The sequence below is a fragment of the Misgurnus anguillicaudatus genome, chromosome 8, assembly GCF_027580225.2.
Source record: "Misgurnus anguillicaudatus chromosome 8, ASM2758022v2, whole genome shotgun sequence".
NCBI lineage: Eukaryota > Metazoa > Chordata > Actinopteri > Cypriniformes > Cobitidae > Misgurnus > Misgurnus anguillicaudatus.
In genome coordinates, this window is record NC_073344.2 from 26,124,330 (window position 1) to 26,141,982 (window position 17,653).

General features: G+C 39.1%; 3 protein-coding genes across 3 annotated transcripts; 1 reads left to right on the top strand and 2 right to left on the bottom strand.

Moving 5' to 3' along the window:
* The first annotated feature begins 996 nt into the window (after positions 1 to 996).
* ccndbp1 (cyclin D-type binding-protein 1) lies at positions 997 to 8,560 on the top strand. The gene is made up of 11 exons (XM_073870583.1): positions 997 to 1,191; positions 1,666 to 1,731; positions 1,815 to 1,888; positions 1,965 to 2,046; positions 2,510 to 2,606; positions 4,487 to 4,560; positions 5,096 to 5,172; positions 5,258 to 5,520; positions 6,103 to 6,163; positions 7,876 to 7,922; positions 8,050 to 8,560. Exons 1-11 carry the CDS (start codon positions 1,104 to 1,106, stop codon positions 8,159 to 8,161), a joined length of 1,041 nt encoding a protein of 346 aa, XP_073726684.1. The 5' UTR covers positions 997 to 1,103; the 3' UTR covers positions 8,162 to 8,560.
* On the bottom strand, positions 8,389 to 12,917 carry tgm8 (transglutaminase 8). The gene is made up of 13 exons (XM_073870580.1): positions 12,762 to 12,917; positions 12,034 to 12,195; positions 11,624 to 11,860; positions 11,427 to 11,545; positions 11,208 to 11,336; positions 10,932 to 11,112; positions 10,656 to 10,791; positions 10,273 to 10,382; positions 9,903 to 10,145; positions 9,453 to 9,734; positions 9,103 to 9,266; positions 8,876 to 9,012; positions 8,389 to 8,778 (listed from the first exon to the last, which is right to left on the bottom strand). Exons 1-13 carry the CDS (start codon positions 12,793 to 12,795, stop codon positions 8,595 to 8,597), a joined length of 2,118 nt encoding a protein of 705 aa, XP_073726681.1. The 5' UTR covers positions 12,796 to 12,917; the 3' UTR covers positions 8,389 to 8,594.
* Positions 12,918 to 14,306: 1,389 nt separating this feature from the next.
* On the bottom strand, positions 14,307 to 17,626 carry gpr180 (G protein-coupled receptor 180). Its single transcript, XM_073870581.1, has 9 exons — positions 17,394 to 17,626; positions 16,876 to 17,016; positions 16,533 to 16,733; positions 16,215 to 16,395; positions 16,092 to 16,141; positions 15,847 to 16,004; positions 15,573 to 15,764; positions 15,352 to 15,429; positions 14,307 to 15,276 (listed from the first exon to the last, which is right to left on the bottom strand). Exons 1-9 carry the CDS (start codon positions 17,530 to 17,532, stop codon positions 15,124 to 15,126), a joined length of 1,293 nt encoding a protein of 430 aa, XP_073726682.1. The 5' UTR covers positions 17,533 to 17,626; the 3' UTR covers positions 14,307 to 15,123.
* Between the last annotated feature and the right edge of the window lie 27 nt (positions 17,627 to 17,653).

The following is a 17,653-nucleotide window of genomic DNA, read 5'->3' on the forward strand; positions in this document are numbered from 1 at the left end:
TCTTGTGTCAATAATAATATGAAGAGTAATTAATATGATCACCAGATTTCTCTATTTACTGTCTACAGTATCAAATGTTAATACTATGGTACTTTGCTTTAAACCTTCTCAACATGAGGTCCACTTTTTCCAGAGTTTTCCCAGAGTTTAGCTCTAACCCTGATCTGGATATTGTCTGGTTTTCATGAAGACCTTGATAATCTTACTCAGGTGAGTTTGATCAGGGCTGGAGCTTAAACACTTCAGGAAAGTGGATCTCAAGGGTCAGAGTTGAGAACATTTGCTTCAAACCATTTTATTATTGAACAAGAATACCTACAAGAACACTATGGTAATGCTACATGATGTCATTTTAATATACTAATTTAATGTTACGTATTGATTAGTTGTATTATTAATGATTACTCTTTTATTCATCTTTTTTTGATATAGACAATGAAACTGAATTTGTCTTTTTGGTATCGAGCGCCACCTGCTGTCCACATCACTCTGCTAAACTTTATATGTTGATTTTGTGATTGACTGTTTTCTACATCAGATCAACCTACAGAATATAAAGAACATTTTGTGATAATATATCTTAAATATTGACTGAGTGAGATCATGTGAAAGACTGAAATCAGTTATTGATATTCTTAAACTCATTATTAGATGAGATCTGGATTTCACAGACAGGGTCACAGAATATAAAAAAATGTTTAAAATGTTACTAAATACAAAGTGTAACAGTTCTGCATGACACATCATAGTATTAGTATTTAGTTTACTTTAGATTTTATCTTCATGTTAGGTACATTTTTGTCAAACAACATCACATTTAAAACAACTGCAATAAGTAGACAGAGGCCGTTTCTCAATCTAAATGTTTTTTAATTGCAAGGTTTCTTATTGCACTGTTGTATTAATTTATGGCAAATAAATAATAATAATAAAGATGCTGCAGGCTTCGTATTGAGAAAGGCCAGACAGCCACAGGTCTCAGATCAGTCTGAAGGTGTCACCACAAACTCATTCCGTCGACACACGCGCGACAACACTTCAGTTCCGCCGTAGCTTTGCTTTCTGAGGCTCCGCGTGACAGAAGAACCGAACCGAACCGGGTCATGAGCTCTGAGAACTCGAGTGCAGAAGTTCTGCTTCCTCTGCGGAACCTCTTCAACTGCGTGAGATCCACACGAGATCGCGTCAGAGGTATCACGAGTTTAGTTCACGCGTGTTTATGTTTACGGCTAACGGCTAAACTCAAACAACAACGATAAACATTCACATCGCGATATTTATACGGTTAACATACCGAGAGAAGAGAACAGCAATTAAATACAATTAATAGAGGAGATGGAAGCTAAATTCAACAATTCGCTGACTTTTGTTTACGTCACCGTATCGTGTGTAGTGAAAGTAAAACATTTCATCAAATCATTAAGAATTATTCATAATAAAAAGTGTCATTCATTTTGGGGAAATATAATGAGATCTTTCATGATATGGAACATGATTGATATATATTTAATCTTGATTTATATCCTTTTTTCTGTCTCTTTCATTCCTTCTGTTGTGTTCCTAATGGATTGTATATGTTGGGTTATGCTTGTTAAATATGTCAACTTTACCAGACATGTTTTGTTTAAATCAAACCCCTGTTGTGTTGTGTGTGTGTGTTCACAGATGGAGAGTCAAATGAAAGCAGCGGCTCGTTCAGTTTGTTGACTTTCTGGGAGACTTTAGGTTTGTGTGTTTTTTATTATCTGTTGAATTATCTTCACTACATGAATCTCTCTCACGTGTGTTTTCTTCTCATGTTGTGAAGGATCAAGCTGTAAAGGCGACATCTCAAGAAGCAACTAAACTCAGTTTAATCTTCTCAAAGCCTCCGTTGCCCTCAGAGCAGGTGAAGCACTTCACACATTTCATTTCATTAACACGTGATGTGACGTGACACTAGTCAACATTTCTTCTCATTTCAGGACTGTGTTAAGTTAACAGATTCTGTTCAGAAGAGCGTCTTGACCTTATCAACAGTTTACTTCTGGTTACCAAAGAGTCAAGGTAGAGTAAGATAACCAGTATGTTTATCAAGTGAAGGCTGTCTGGATGGTTCTCTTTACTAGTTTACTAGATTCTGCTTTCTCCAGGTTTGGTTGCTGCTATATTTTAAATCATTTCTCTACTTTACTTTAGTATTGCACAGACAACAAATACAAATCTGTTTTAAGTTCTAGTGTTGACCTGACAGTTAGTAGTTCGTCATAGACCCTTCAGTGAGTGGTCTGCCCTACTGGAAAATCCAGCTAAGACCAGCGTGGGCTGGTGAGCTGGTTTTAGCTGGTCTCCAGCTTGGTTTTAGCTGGTTTTGCTGGTGTAGCAAGGTTTGTCAGGGTGGCAGGACCAGCGTAAACCCCCTGGAACCAGCTATCAGCTTGTGCTGGTCTTGGCTGGATTTTTCAATAGGGTGTTAATGAGAAGCATGAGATTGACTGAGATGTTATGATGCGTGTTGTGTTTTCTTTAGGTGTTACGCTGAGGAAAGCAGTTCGAGATGCGACGGCTGAAGTTTTGGAGGGTTTGGTTCAGCTGTTGGATGTTATTCTCTCTTCTCCTCTACAGAGGTACTAGATGTTATTTCACTTTCACATCATCTTTAAATGTGCTGTGTGTAGATTTTAGTGGCATCTAGCATTGAGTATCATAAACACAAAACAAACACACACAACATGATGGGAGCAACGGAGCATATCGATGAAATGCAGTGTTGTTTCTCATACGTTCATTTATTTGTGTCGGTCCACCACAAAATCAAAAATGACTGCCACAAATACAGGTTTTTTACTACCTCTCTCTCTCACATGACAGGTTCTGTACAGACCGCTCATTAATCCTTGACACTTTATTATCACTTTATTTTCAGATGTAAAGCCATGCACAAAGTTACAAAAATGCTGTGCGGATGCGTTCCTGTGTGGTTTCACATCCGAACTTTATTATTCTTTTATTCACACATTATTGCACCTGGTTGGATGCGCCGCCACAAATAAACTGCACGTTTATGGGAAACACTGAATGTTGTTCTTGATTCTCAGCCTATAGAGCAGTTTGTCCGCTCAGGGCTTCTGTAGAAACATGACGACGACTTACATGTAATGAGACCCGCGGTGTATGGAGATAAAAACATCTAATTCTAAAGTAAAAACAATACAGTTGATTATGTAAGGTCTTTATACATTACTGATAATCAGAGGTGGAAAAAGTAATAAAATATTGTACTCAAGTAAAAGTAAAGTTACTTTAATAATATTTTACTTAAGTAAAAGTAAAGTTACTTGTCTAAAAATCTACTCAAGTAAAAGTAAAAAGTAAGTCATTTTAACTTTACTCAGAGTAAAAGTTACTTTTTTTACAGCGGGAAGAGGTGGAGGATTCTAGTATAGTTCAAAAACGACAAGGGAATATAAATATCAAACTAGTTATTTTTAATTGTAGGAACATCTTTACAATTAAAGTGCAATAACAAAAAGTTAATAAAATAAAAACCTTTTTTAAAGTAAGAAACATTTATGGAATTGTTTAATTATTTTTACATGTGAGTTATGCACTTTTGAAGGTGGTCAGCAGCTTGTAAATACAATCACTATAGTAAGGTTGTAATTGATGTATTGCTGGTAACATACATTATTTTATTAAACTATATCTAGTTTAAATGAGCATATAATGAGATGAGTGCCATGTCTATATACATTTGACACGTTTATTATCTTCTTATCCCTGACCTGGGTACCTGATGACCTTTATTCTTCTCTCTCTCTCTCTCTCTCTCTCTCTCTCTCTCTCTCTCTCTCTGCAATGTCTAATGACCTGCGCATTCTCGAAGACGTTTTGAAGTTGTGTTTGACTTGACGCGAAACTGCTAGACCTCGGAAGATAATGTGAATGGTATTAAAAACGCGTCGTGCAATTTCGTACTTAAGAGCATGAATCCTACCTTTCATAGAAATGAAACACTCGCTTCGCGTCAGTGGAAAGTGGTCGCTTAAATATGACCAGGGGTTTCTTTCATAAGATTTGAACTGAGGCGGGTCTGCATGAGCGCGCGCCTGTCTCGTCCGTCTCCATGGTTCTTTTTGCGCGTTCCCCGGGCCCCGCCCATTTACATCCGTTTCGCGTCTTTATCACTTTGCTTTTTAAAATATTTTTTTACTCAGTAACGGATATGATTTAAAATGTAGCGAAGTACAATACTTTAAATAAAACATACTTAAGTAAAAGTAAAAGTACAGATTTTAAAAACTACTCAAAAAAGTAAAAATACACAAAAAAACTACTCAATTACAGTAACGTGAGTAAATGTAATTCGTTACTTTCCACCTCTGCTGATAATATAGCTAAGTAGATTAGATTGCATTTCTGTCAAGAGATCCTTATAAAAGTTACACACTGCACCTTTAAATAAAGAGTATATTATTAACAGTATGTTCATCTGTTGTGTCACAAGTTTGTCTCAGGATCAGTTGACCTCGACTGGAGGAGTCTGGGCCGCCTGTGATCAGTTTCATCAGCTGCCAAAAGGTGAGAGGGATCAAAACTAATATTGAGGTGTAAACCGTTTACTATGGAGAACGAAAAATGACTTCAATGCAGAAATAAATAATAATAATATAAACTTTTAATTGTATTATTTTTGCACCTCCATAGTTAATTCATTGAGACACTTAGGGGCGGTTTCCAGACAAGGTTTGTCTTAGTCCCAGACTAACTTTGCGTTCACACCACCACCATGAGAGCATCAAAGTAAGTTTGTAAGTTGTGTTTGTAAAAACATTTTAAATTACCTCATTTAAATAAGACCTAGTCCTGGATTAACCTAAACTCTGTCCGTGAAACCGCCCCATTATACAACATATACTGTTGACTGTTATTGACATTATAAGTCAGATTTCAGTCTTCTGTGATTTTGGGACAAATATAATCAATCAATACATACTGTTTGATATGGGTACACTGTGAACTTCATTTCAGGACAAAATAATCTGTGGTTTTAGGTCAAACAGTTAATAAATAAAGAACAATATTTGACTACAGTGATTGGTGCTTTTTATTACAGATAATCGCTCGGCTGTATTGAGAGTCTTGACATCATATATTGGTTTGGTGAAAGATGCCCTGGATGAAATGGAGCAGGTTAGGAGACGGTCTGGCTCTTAAAGTCTTTATCATTTCTGTGAGTCTTTATTAAATCTTTGTTTGTACTCATTTCTCTCGTAAGGCTCTAGCTGAAGCTCAGGACCCGTTTGGAGACATCTTAGATGATGATGATGATGATGAAATGGACGTCCGTGGCAACCAGGACACATACTGGTCACAGTGGGACCGTCAGCTCATCGGTCAGTGTCAGGGTCTGATGAAGGCATCTGGTGCGTGTCTGCGTAAACTCACTTCTGCTGTCAGAAACAACGGACAAGTGGAGACCGAAGAGAAGATCGCACAGTTAGATGATCTGGCAGATATAGCCAAAGAGATCAGTCCCAGGTGAGTCTGTGAAACACATAACAGCGACCGCTTGTCTTACATTCAGCTGTGTGTCAGGTTTACAGTTCATGAGTATTGTCTGAATTATTAGAAAATAATGCACATCTGAGGTGATAATGGACTGTAGCACTACTCACCAGCTCACGTTTTAATGTAAAGTAGTTTTGTAGTAATAGGAGCAATGTGACCAAGTTTGGCATGTGGATATTTCTGTCAGTATTTCTGTATCATTTGTTTTAGGTTATAAGGAATGAATCAAAAACTGAAGAATCAATCAATCAATCAGTGTTTATTTACTGTATTTCTTCTCTTTTGACTTATTTTATTCATTTTCTTTTTCAATGTATTTCTTTGGCTACCTCAAGATGAATGCTTCGTTTGTTAAGATAAAATAAAAACTGTTATCTCAGTTAAACTTGGTGTACTGATATGAAACCGTATCAACCAATAAGAATGAAGCATCTAACAAACACATGCTATAATCATAATCAATGTACACCTGTTCTTGATTTATACATGATGATGATGCTGATGATGATGATGATGATGATGAAGATGTGTTTTTTTGTTTGTGTGTTCTAGCATTGATGACCTCACACTCTCTCTTTATCCACCCGTGGACCGCTGTGCTGTGGATGAGAATGTAAGCATTTCATCTTTTTGTAATGACGCACCTCTATGTGGGCCGTGTACAAACGAATCTCTGCTGTCCTACAGTGATAATCCCCCATAATCCCTCATGTTACTGTAGATCTGACATCACCACAACTCATGTGTGTCTTACTATAGGTGTGCCCGTATGAGTAATAATCCTTCAGGTGTTGTGAAATCTCTTAAAAAAACACTTCAGAATGATTGACAACTTCAAACACAACTCCTGCTGAATTCATTACTGTGCTTCTCACATGGATTTTTATATCAATTATAAATTCATGTTTAAAGGGATCGTTCACCCAAAAATAAAAATTCTGTCATCGTTTACTCTCTCTCATGTTGTTACAAATCTGTATAAATGTCTTTGTTTCATTCTTTCAAATATCTTCCTTCGTGTTCATCAAAACAATCATGACCCTGATTTACTTCCATAGTAGGAAAAAGAATACTATGGAAGTTGTTGTAAACCTTTTTAGCGAAGACCAGGAGACTTGGATTTCCTCGAGCAGTAGTCTTTATTGCAGAAAGCGATCTTCAAATCAGAGCATAGAGCTCGGGGCGCTGCAGTCACCAAGTCTGACTTACAGTAGCCCTACATTGCATTTATACACATTTTAGGGGGCAGTCCCCTAAATGGAATACAAAGCACTCAACTTTAAACAAACCATGTAAATTCAGTCAAGGAATCAGCCCGATACAAGGAATTGCTTCAGCCCTGATCTCATCAGCATAACAGTGTCATTCAAATGCATAGGTGCTAATCCAATCATCCTAACAGTATCGCCCATACCTCCAAATGCATAGAGACAAAGGCACAGTTGTGCCTTGAGCTTAGCAATCACCGTTAACTTGGTACCCTTCCCAATGATCAGGAAGAGCATAAAGACAAAAGGTTAATGTCTTAGCCACCTGGGCTGCCTGACTTGATTGTAGAATGTCATAATCTTTACCTCAAGAAGTATAACACAATGTACATCACTTTTTCAGTTTATATGCTATTACATTGGAACCTAGATATAACATTTTATAAATTTGTAATCCTACAAAGTGAATGGTGCTCATTTGGTTTGAACGGTTTGGTTACAAACATTCCTCAAAATATCTTCCCTTGTGTTCATCAGAACATTTCTACAGTTAGAAGACATTCATACAGGTTTAAAGGTGTAGTGTGTAACTTTTAGAAGTATCTATTGACAGAAATGCAAACTAATATACATAACTATATTATCATGGGTGTATAAAGACCTTGCATAATGAACTGTTATGTGCTTATTACCTTAGAGTTTACCTAGCCATTTTGATCTACATACACCGCGGGTCCCCTTACATGGAAGCCGTCATTTTGTGCCGTCATGTTTTTACAGTAGCCCTAAATGGACAAACTGCTCTACAGAGTGCATTTTGTCACTAGTTCTGTATTTTGTCCTAGACAACATGTTTGTCCTGTGGTGGCTACCGTAGCTTCTCTATGCATTTCGGTGAACGGTGGACTGAGCCGTTGATTGCAATTCGCAATCTCACTGCTAGATGCACTAAAATCTACAAACTGCACCATTCAAACAACATGAAAGCAAAAACGTTTTGGTTTCCCCTTAAAGTGATTTTTTGTGTGATGTGCTAATGCTACGCTTAAGAATAATAATGTTTGTTTTTGAGTCTTTTAGTTAAAATGATTCAAGCTTTATTTTATCATGGTTCTAGGTTTGTAAACTGTCAGTTGTGTTGAAGAAGGTCCTGGAGGTCACGAGGTAAGAGCGCTTTAAGACTCCTGATGTTGTTGTTATGACTTCATGTTGTGTGTGTTGAGACTTGTGTCATTGACGTCTCTCTTCTCTTTATCTGTTGTTTACTGTTTGTTTTGTAATCTCTCATCAGGACGAGTCATGTTTGCACGGAGGCAGATTTATCCTGGGTGGAGTTTCTGGATGGAGCTGTCAATCACAATCTGGAGAAAATCCAATCACTGCTGCGTGACTCCAGCTCATAACATTTATTCATTCATTCATTCACTCCAGAGAGTTAAACAAACAAAACTAAATCTCATTGACATTCATGTTATGTTTGGATGAATGATCTGTGTATTATAAATGTTACGTCATGTTATATAATATGTGTGTGTGTGTGTGTGTGTGTGTATAACTGAATGCTTCACATCAGCTTTTATAGCAGCAGTGTTTTCAATATGAAAACTTTTTGTTCAGCACAAACACACACTTTATTTTCAATGTTTATTTGGAGGTCTGGACAGATAAAAACATGCTTTTGCAATAATCTTAATAATTTAATTTAAATCATGAACATAACAACTTTAATATTTACATGTAACTGTGCTATTCAGAATAAAACAACAGTCTGTCGATGATGATGATGATGAAGATGACTTTAACACTGTTTCTGAGTTTTTTTTTTCTCAAACTCTTTTATTTGGTGAAAGTGGTATAGACCATGCGTGATGTGACGATTCGAACGTTGACATCGATGCTGTTTTTGATGTCTTTGAAGATTGAGCTGTTAAAGCTGGCCATCAGTTTCTTTGGTCCGGCTCTGTTGGGTCTGAACTTCACCTTCAGTGTTGCTTTCTGTCCCGGACCGAGCTCAGAAACCCTGAAGAGCAAACACAGTAGATGTGAGGGAGAGTTTAGTGTTTGTTGTGTGTGTGTGTGTGTGTGTGTGTGTGTGTGTGTGTTTGTTTGTGTCTTACTTGTTCTCCTCAGTTTGTTTCAGTAATCCACTCCCTGTCAGTGTAATGCAGCAGTCATACAGCGAGAGATCAGATAGAGGATTTTCAAACATCACCTCGGCTGTCATTTCACCGTTCAGAATAGGAGTCCCACTCACCTGAACACAACAACACAACACACATATTAGTTAACACAAACACACACACACTGTTAAGATGAATGGATTAGTATTAGAGATGATACACACAGTTAACTGAAGGCTGGGATCATGTGGGACGATGTCTTTCTCCACCAGATAAACCAGTTTTGAGTCAGATTTATCTGTCGTGATCACCGACACTTTAATGCAGTTGTTGTCCAGAAATTCTGGTCCGTATGCAGCAAACGGGATTACGATGGGAATGATTTGCTCTGAAATAACAACACAGACAAACTCTTCAAACACCCGTCTGTCTCATATATTACATTATATTTCTGAAAACAAGGCATAAGTGTTTTGGTTGTCATTCTGATCATTTACTGTAGATTTTTATGAAGATCTTGTATGGCCTGATCATGTCATGTGTTGTTAATGTGGTATTGGGTGTTTGTGTTTACCAGTTTTGGGTTGTAGTTGAATATCTTTGGTGTCACTCCAGACTCGGGCTGAAGGGTTGTTGGTGTATTTCATGACCTGAGCGTTCATCTTGACTGACAGCTCTTGTGTTTTGCTGTTGTCTGTGCTCAAGCTGACTTTGACTTTAATGTCCACACCGTTCAAAGGCTTCCCATCCAGACTGATCTTCATCTCTACGTTTGGAAGAGGAGGATATTCTGCCATCATCACTGCAATGGCTCTCTTTACAGCCTCATCGTATGCAGTGCGCTCGTTCACAGAACCTGTAGACACACACATGTGAACACATCAATACACTTCACTCTTTATCCTGGATCTGTCAAAATAATCATACTCATTTTAAATAAAAGTGTGAGTGCGTGCGTGTGTGCATGCATGTGTTTGTGTATGTATGTGCATGCATGTGTGTGTGTGTATGTGTGCATACTGACCCTCTGTGTATTTGTAGTTTTCAGTGATATCTTGTCTTTTGTTGGTGCCTATAGCTTTAGTGCTGATACTCTGTCCTACAGTTTTCGTGTCTGTTTGAATCTTCCTTTTGGAGCCGTTGGCCATTATCAGCCATGAGACTTTATCAGCATTGACTTCACCAAACACAAACGGCACATCGTATTTGATGTCGGTGTGACCTTCACGAATGGCTCTGACAGGAGCAGGACCGCAGCAGTAAACATCTGAACAAAACAGAAGACTTTGATTTATTGATCTCCAATAATCTTACAGCCATCATCACACATCAGTCAGTGTGTTAAAGAACTTGACTGAGATTATAGTGAAGTTACACAGTGATGGTTTAAGTACCTGTACTTTTCTCTTGTGGTGTCGGGTCCAGAACCTGCCAGCCATCATAGAAGAAATCTTCAGAGAGATCAGGACGTCTCATCCAACCCTCCACCCACACATGATAATTCCTGCATAACATTCAATATATTTATACACAAACCTTAAAAGATGAAGTCAACTCACTGTTGATCCAAAGATTTCTGCTTTAAATTCTTATATGTAGAAATAATAATTGTGTCTATATTTCTTTACAAAGCTATGATTATAGTTATACCTTAGACTGGACACTCCTAATTCATCAATCCTTTATTCATTAAATATTAATGGATTATTTAAAATGTGTTTAAAACAGTTGACTGTTCAGTCCAGTAGTTTGATATGAATGATCAGATTATACTTACCAAATACTGTCAAGGTTTCGTTTAGGCATGACACCATAATCACCGTAGTATTCATCAATAATGAGATTCAGATCCGTGTCATGAGCCGACTGATAGTTGGTAACAACACGACAAGGAATCCCCAAACATCTCAACACTACATATAACACAAACAAATACACACACATTAAGCAATGCACACAGTGTGTGTGTGTGTGTGTGTGTGTGCGTGCGTGCGTGTGTGTGTGTGTGTGTGCGTGTGTGTGTGTGTGTGTTTCTGTCTGTGTGTGTGCGTACCTGTGCACATCACTGCTGCAAACACCCAACACTGTCCAAATTTGACAGGATAGCAGTCATACTTCATCCATTTTCTTAAGATGTCCACACTGCTGGTCCATTGACTCGGCTCAACTCCTCCGATGTACGTGCCGTCCCACTGACCCGATATCACCCCCTTATCATCATCATCACAGTTGATCTACAGGATTCAGAATGAAGTTTAACATCTGTCCTTCATCAGAAAACATCATGCGAGAGAAACATGAATGAAACGAGTCTGTATGTCAAAGTTACCATAGCGGTGACCACACGACTGATGTAGATGGGATTACAGCGTGCAGAATAATCCTCCTGAGGGTTCTTCACACACTTTGGGTTCAAATCCAAGAGCTTCAGACAAATGTCCAAAATATCATCTTCAAACTAGAGGAGAACAAGAACAATCTCGTCTTACATTTAGATCAAATTCACTTCATACTTGAGATCTCTTATGTTGTGTCATATACTGTCTACCTGCCCAAAGTCCCAGGCTTGAGTTGTGATGTATTCATTTACACCCTTGTACAAGATGCCCTGTTCATTCATAACATACTCCTGTTTCTCTGCTTCATTGGGCAGAAACACCCAATCATCTGTGAACACCAGGAGATCCATGAAGACATGAAGACAGTCACATCATCATAAAAGAGTGAATAATACGAGAGACGTACCCTCGCACCAGGGGTTAAAGAGCACAGTGAAGGAGGCCACGCGTGTCCCCACAGCCGCCGATGAGCCGGTTTTCACCCACAGTGAGTAAAGACCAATACTGGCGTTTGATGGAGACACAACAGACAGACTAACAGATAAAGATGAGCTTTCTAAAACCTGCAGACTCCAACTGCTGACCTGCTGCTGTTTACTGTCAAACACTGAACGAGTCCCCTTCTCTACAGACGCATTAGGACCTGATGAAGAGAGAAAACACCTTTAGATTCATGAAGAATGAGTTTTATATCACTTTATTAATGGTCAGATCTGCATGAACATCTACACAACTATCTAAACACTGAGATTGAGGATTTCTCTTCTCTTCTGAGAGATGAATCAAAGCAGAAAGATTGTGTTGATATCTTCACACCTGTCTCCACAGTCAGCTCAATGTAATTTTGATGTGGACGCTCCAGACTGAGTTTGAATGTGAAGGGTTTTCCTCTCCTCACGATGAGCCGGTCCAATGTGATCTCATGTGTGCGATGGTCTGTGTTGTTCTTCTTACACTGAAGATCCACAGTAACACGACCTGTTAAACAACATTACTATAGTAAATAACCCAGCAGTGTGTGTGTGTGTGTAACAAAGTTACCTAACCCAAACCCTATTTCTGATGTTCCCATGAAACTCATTTAGCTGTCACTCAAAAAGAAACTTTCTAAAGAAAGCTGGCACTAAACATTCATTTGTTTTTATTAAATGCAGTTTATGTGTCAGTCTGATTTATACAATGGAGAAAGTTAATCTTAGATGATCTTAAGCCCTTTAGGTGAATGAATCCTGCATACATCATTTACATTCATGTTAGTTAACAAAGAGCATCACAATCATCAATACACTTCAGAAATGTGCACACACATCTGAGCAATGTTTTATACCTATCAGTAATGTACTAGATGATCTGAATCAGTTAACTATAGTAATGGTGAAGACTCATAGATCAGCATGTGCAGAGATTGAATCTGATTGAATCAATAAACAACTGTATTGTATGATAGAAAAAAAACATATGTCCTCTACTTAAATCAGTAATACTCTTTACTATAGTAAGTCTGATGGTGTATTAGTATAATGCAGTGAAGATTGTTTTCTTACCCTGATTTGTGTTGAGAGATTTTGTAGAGCTCATGGTTGATGCTGTTTTCTTTACTCGTATATCTGCAGTGTGTTTGTGTGTTTGTATTTATACACAGCCGTGCCCATCATCACCTCCCATGAGAACATTGAGCACATGTTACACCCTCTTAATGTGGGTTTCATCATTGAGTTATAGGTTGGGATTACAGGTATGAAACATTTACTCCAGTACAGTGACAGAGAAGTAATGACTCATGAATCAATGAATCAATGAATGAATAGATTTGAGCATTCAAAGAAAATGAATCCCTGTAATCATTCCAAACAGATCTGTACAAATCTTTTATTATATAAACTGAACATGCGTCATGTACAGTATGATCCTGGATGTTTTATTTAAACTCAGTTTCATCTGTAATATTGAATAAAAAGATCTTTAATTTCTCTTTATTTTAAAACTAAGATCAGATGAGAAGAAAACCGCTGTAAAAAAATATCTCTTAATATTAAGATGACCTAATTCTCTCTTTTTATTTGAGCTGTGGTTTATAAACTGAATGAAATGACATCTCTGATCCCTGCTGAAAAAACAGCATACCAGCAAGACCAGCATATGTTGTGTTTTGGTGCTGGTATGCTGGTGACCACCAGCTAAACCAGCATGGGAATTAGATTTTTTCAGCAGGGAGATGCTTCACATAAACTACAAACCATGCAGGTCAGGTTCATTGAAGATGTATGTATAGATCAACTTCTGTGTAGATTCATCAATTACTATATATGCTGGACTGACCAATCAATCAATCAATCAATCAACATTTTAGATCAAATTTGTAAAAAAGGAAGTTTATTTACGTCACTACATAATATTATAGAAATAGTTTCTCTGTTAACATGAGCTCAGACAGAAGTGATTTTGTTCATGTTTCCAAGTATTAGTTCACCTGTGCATTCAGGGTTTAAAGGCGGGGTGCATGATTTGGAAAAACACTTTGGAAAAGGGAGTCGGGCCGACTACCAAAACACACTTGTAGCCAATCAGCAGTAAGGGGTGTGTCTACTAACCAACATTGTCCCCTGGGTTACGTATGTGTGGGGCGGGTCGATCTATTGGGGTACGGGCGTGTTTGTTTAGGTGATTTCAAATATCAACATTGGCTTCCAGAGATCATGCACCCCACCTTTAATGAACTTGGCTTGCTGTCCTTAAAGGGAGCTCTGAACCTTCAGATAGATCGAACCTCAGGTCGGGGCTCCCATACAACAGAAACTGCATGGAGGAGTTAAGGAGGAGATGGGATGTCAGAAAAACTACAGCTGGACCCGGAGGGCCTAAGGCTGCCATATACGCCCACAGTGATGATTGACAGGCCTGAATGTTTAGGCTCCTCCCAAACCTGTTTAGAGTTACATAAAACTGCAGGGCTTGGTTTATTACATCAGACTGAATTCACCTCATTTCATCACACCATGAGCTATTCAATGACACATTATGAATCCTTCACATTTATCTCAATATCATCTTTTCATCAGTGACACCCATCAAAATACAAAACTGACTAATCGTGTACATGACGTTTATTAACCATAATGTTATAGAGACTTTTCCACAGCAACACGTGCGTGAGTTAACAGTATTCATCCCAACAAATCTGTCATATGTCACACTAAAATGTGTAGGACCCAGCCCTACTGAAAAAAAAAAACCCTGTTAAAACCAGCATAAACTGGTAGCTGGTTTAAGCTGGTCCTCCAGTCTGACCAGCTATGTCCAGCTAACCCATCTATAAAAGTGACCAAAACACAGCTAGACCAGTTTGCAACACCAGTTAATACCAAACTGAGAGACCAGCCAAAACCAGCATAAGCTGGGGAGCTAGTTTTAGTTGGTCTCTTAGCCTGGCACTAACTGGTTTTGCTGGTGTTTTTTTTCAGTAGGGCGGAGAGCGAATCAATAAGCATCCTTTAAAAGTGATTGTCAATTCAGGCACTCATAGGAAAAACAGAAATGTCTAAGAATTATACAACCTAATTCAGATTACAAATAAAAACATTTATGAGCCATAAAACAAGAAGCAGGTGGCATTATTTCAGTACTGTCTCAGACAATAACACCCTTAACTTCATCTCTCGCTTTGACAGCATGTGCTGGACTTATAAATGAATGAACAGATCCTCATTTACACTTCTGTGTGTCAGAGAGAGAAACTTCATCAAATAAATAACATCATCAATAAGACCAGAATGATGTTCATCTCTAGTTTTAGTGCACGGCGGTCACGTGACTAAAGAGCATCCGTTTGTGTGTTTAGATGCAGAGTTTGCTGACATCTTCTCCAGTGTGTCTGAGATTCCAGGTCTTCATCAGACCGTCGTCTTCTCAGTATCGCTCTCGAGCGGTTCGGCTCATGGTCAGAGGCAGCGTGACGGACGACAGCGACGACACTTCCCAATACAGACTGCGTGACAGGAAGAGTCGGTACAGAATCACCACTGAGATACACTGACACAAAATCACACCGATCGTGACCACCTGCACACGCAAACACACGGATGAGATGATGCCGAGCTTTAATGGAGACACAGATTACTGTAGTTCCTCACTTACCTTTTCTCTCTGATGTTCATTCAGCGTTAATGAGAACACAACCAAAACTGGCTGACACAAGAACCACAGAAAACAACCCTGAAACAAAAAACACATGCACAAAGTGTTATATTTATTTCTAATATATTCTTTTTAAACGTCTTCAAACTCATCTCAGTTTTGTATGCTGTACGCACGCATCTAACGCTCTGAGATCAGACTCTTGTGTGTGTGTGTGTTACCTTGGTGAAACTGAGATAAAAATCTCTCTTGAGTGAACTTCTCTCTGCTGAAACCATCTGATAGATGACTGATGCCAGAAAGAGAGCGAGCGCCACACGCAGCACCATCAGCAGCCGCCCGGCGATACTGTGATGACTGTGAAAACTGTGATGCTCTGTGTCCTCAAACTGTTCCCAGATCAGTAATGCTGCCTACACACATATACACAATCTAAAACTCATATCATGTTTCATCATCACAATCTCTTTCTCTCCACCTGCTGTGTCTTCTGACCTGTGTGATGACCGTGGCCACTGCGACACCCGTGGACACAGGAGATGAATCCCACTGGAGCGGTTTACTCAAAGACTTCCTGCTGCGACTCAGAGACCAGCCGACACACAAACTCAACAACATATAGACCATCTGAACCTGAGCGATCATATCACACACTAACACACACAAACACACACATGCTGATGAGCTCATGAACTAACAACATGTGAATCAAGTGTTTGTGTGTATGAAGACAAACTCACACTCGGCGAGGCTGCCCGTCAGAGGCATCCCTATCCCATCTCTAGCGTACCTGAGAGACGGACACAAGGTCAGTATAACATCCCATAATAATGTTAATGATGAGAAGTGTTAGCGGGTCTCACCGGGCCATGTGGACGTAGTTGAGCAGCACTGACGTTCCCTGCAGAAACAGCACTGTAGATAAAACCTTCAGCACAGTGAGCATAGGGCCGCCTTTACTCAACGCCTGCCACAGCGGCTGCAAGTAGATGCACGACGCCACGAAATACGCCAAGACTGACAGGAAGTAGAAACTGTGCAGACCTGCAGTGAGAGGTCATAAATGAACATCAAACATTACTGACCTTCTGTGTTAGTAAACAAGAAGAGAGAGAGGATTCAGTCAGAACAGAGAGTTTTGTGTTTTCCAGCATTGGATTAATGGGAAACTCGCGTCTCACCGGCCTCCTCAGCGCTGAAGTGATCCAGTGGATTTCCTTCAGCATCTGGATTCAGTAGGATTATCTGGAAGTGTATGTCCTCCAGCTGCCGGTCCACCTGCTCCTCCTGACAGGTGTAACGGTCCGCATACATCACATACCACAGCTGTGGACTGGACTGTTGTGGTATCGTCTGGTTCTGCTCCGCTTTACTCACAATAACTGAGATTTAAATGCAACACTGTTAATATGCTGCTATAAGCTATGGCACATTCAAAATAAATGGCATAATAAAACAACCTTCCTTTGTAGTATTCATTTAAATCAGAGAGAGAGAGAGAGAGAGAGAGAGAGAGAGACTTACTGGAGTTGTGCGCTGCAGAAACTCTCTCCAGACAGCTGAGATTGTCAAAAGCCTCGAGGCCCTGAAACAGCAGCAGTCTTGCTTCTCTCTGTAGAGCCACGTGAGCATCATCCACATGATAGACGATCACAGCATTCTCACCTGTGGGACAAACACCTGAGCATTAGACATACACACACTGATGCTCAGCATCAGACATTAGCACACTGATGCTCAGCATCAGACATTCGCACACTGATGCTCAGCATCAGACATTCATTTTCAGTTTCAGTTTTATTGAACAATTGACAGTAATATTATACTACAGCAGTGTACCCAAATGTAAACTGTCCGAAAAACAAAGAAAGATGAAAATAGTTAAAATCTGACAAGCTTTCTGTTTTTTGAAGGTAATATTAATTCAACATAGTGCATTATTTTTTCTTGAATGAATGAATAAATAAACAAATGAATGTAAGTAAGTGTGGTGACGTCATTGTTTTAATATATGTGTTATGCTGTAAGATTATAAAACCCACCATGAAACTGAAATCTTGTGATGTATTGTCCCCAGGTTTCTCTTGCCGTGTCGCTCCGGAAAACTCCAGAAACTGTTTTCGCTGTTGCAGGACACGAAGTGAACAGAAGAATCGTGAGACTTAAAACAAACACAAACATGATTTTATTTCTCTACATTCACTGAAATGAATGAGGCAAATACAGTCCTCGTTCTGCGCTGGACGATTGACTTCTGCTACAACCAATCAAAGAGAGAGCCGTCTATCCAGCGGACCAAGGT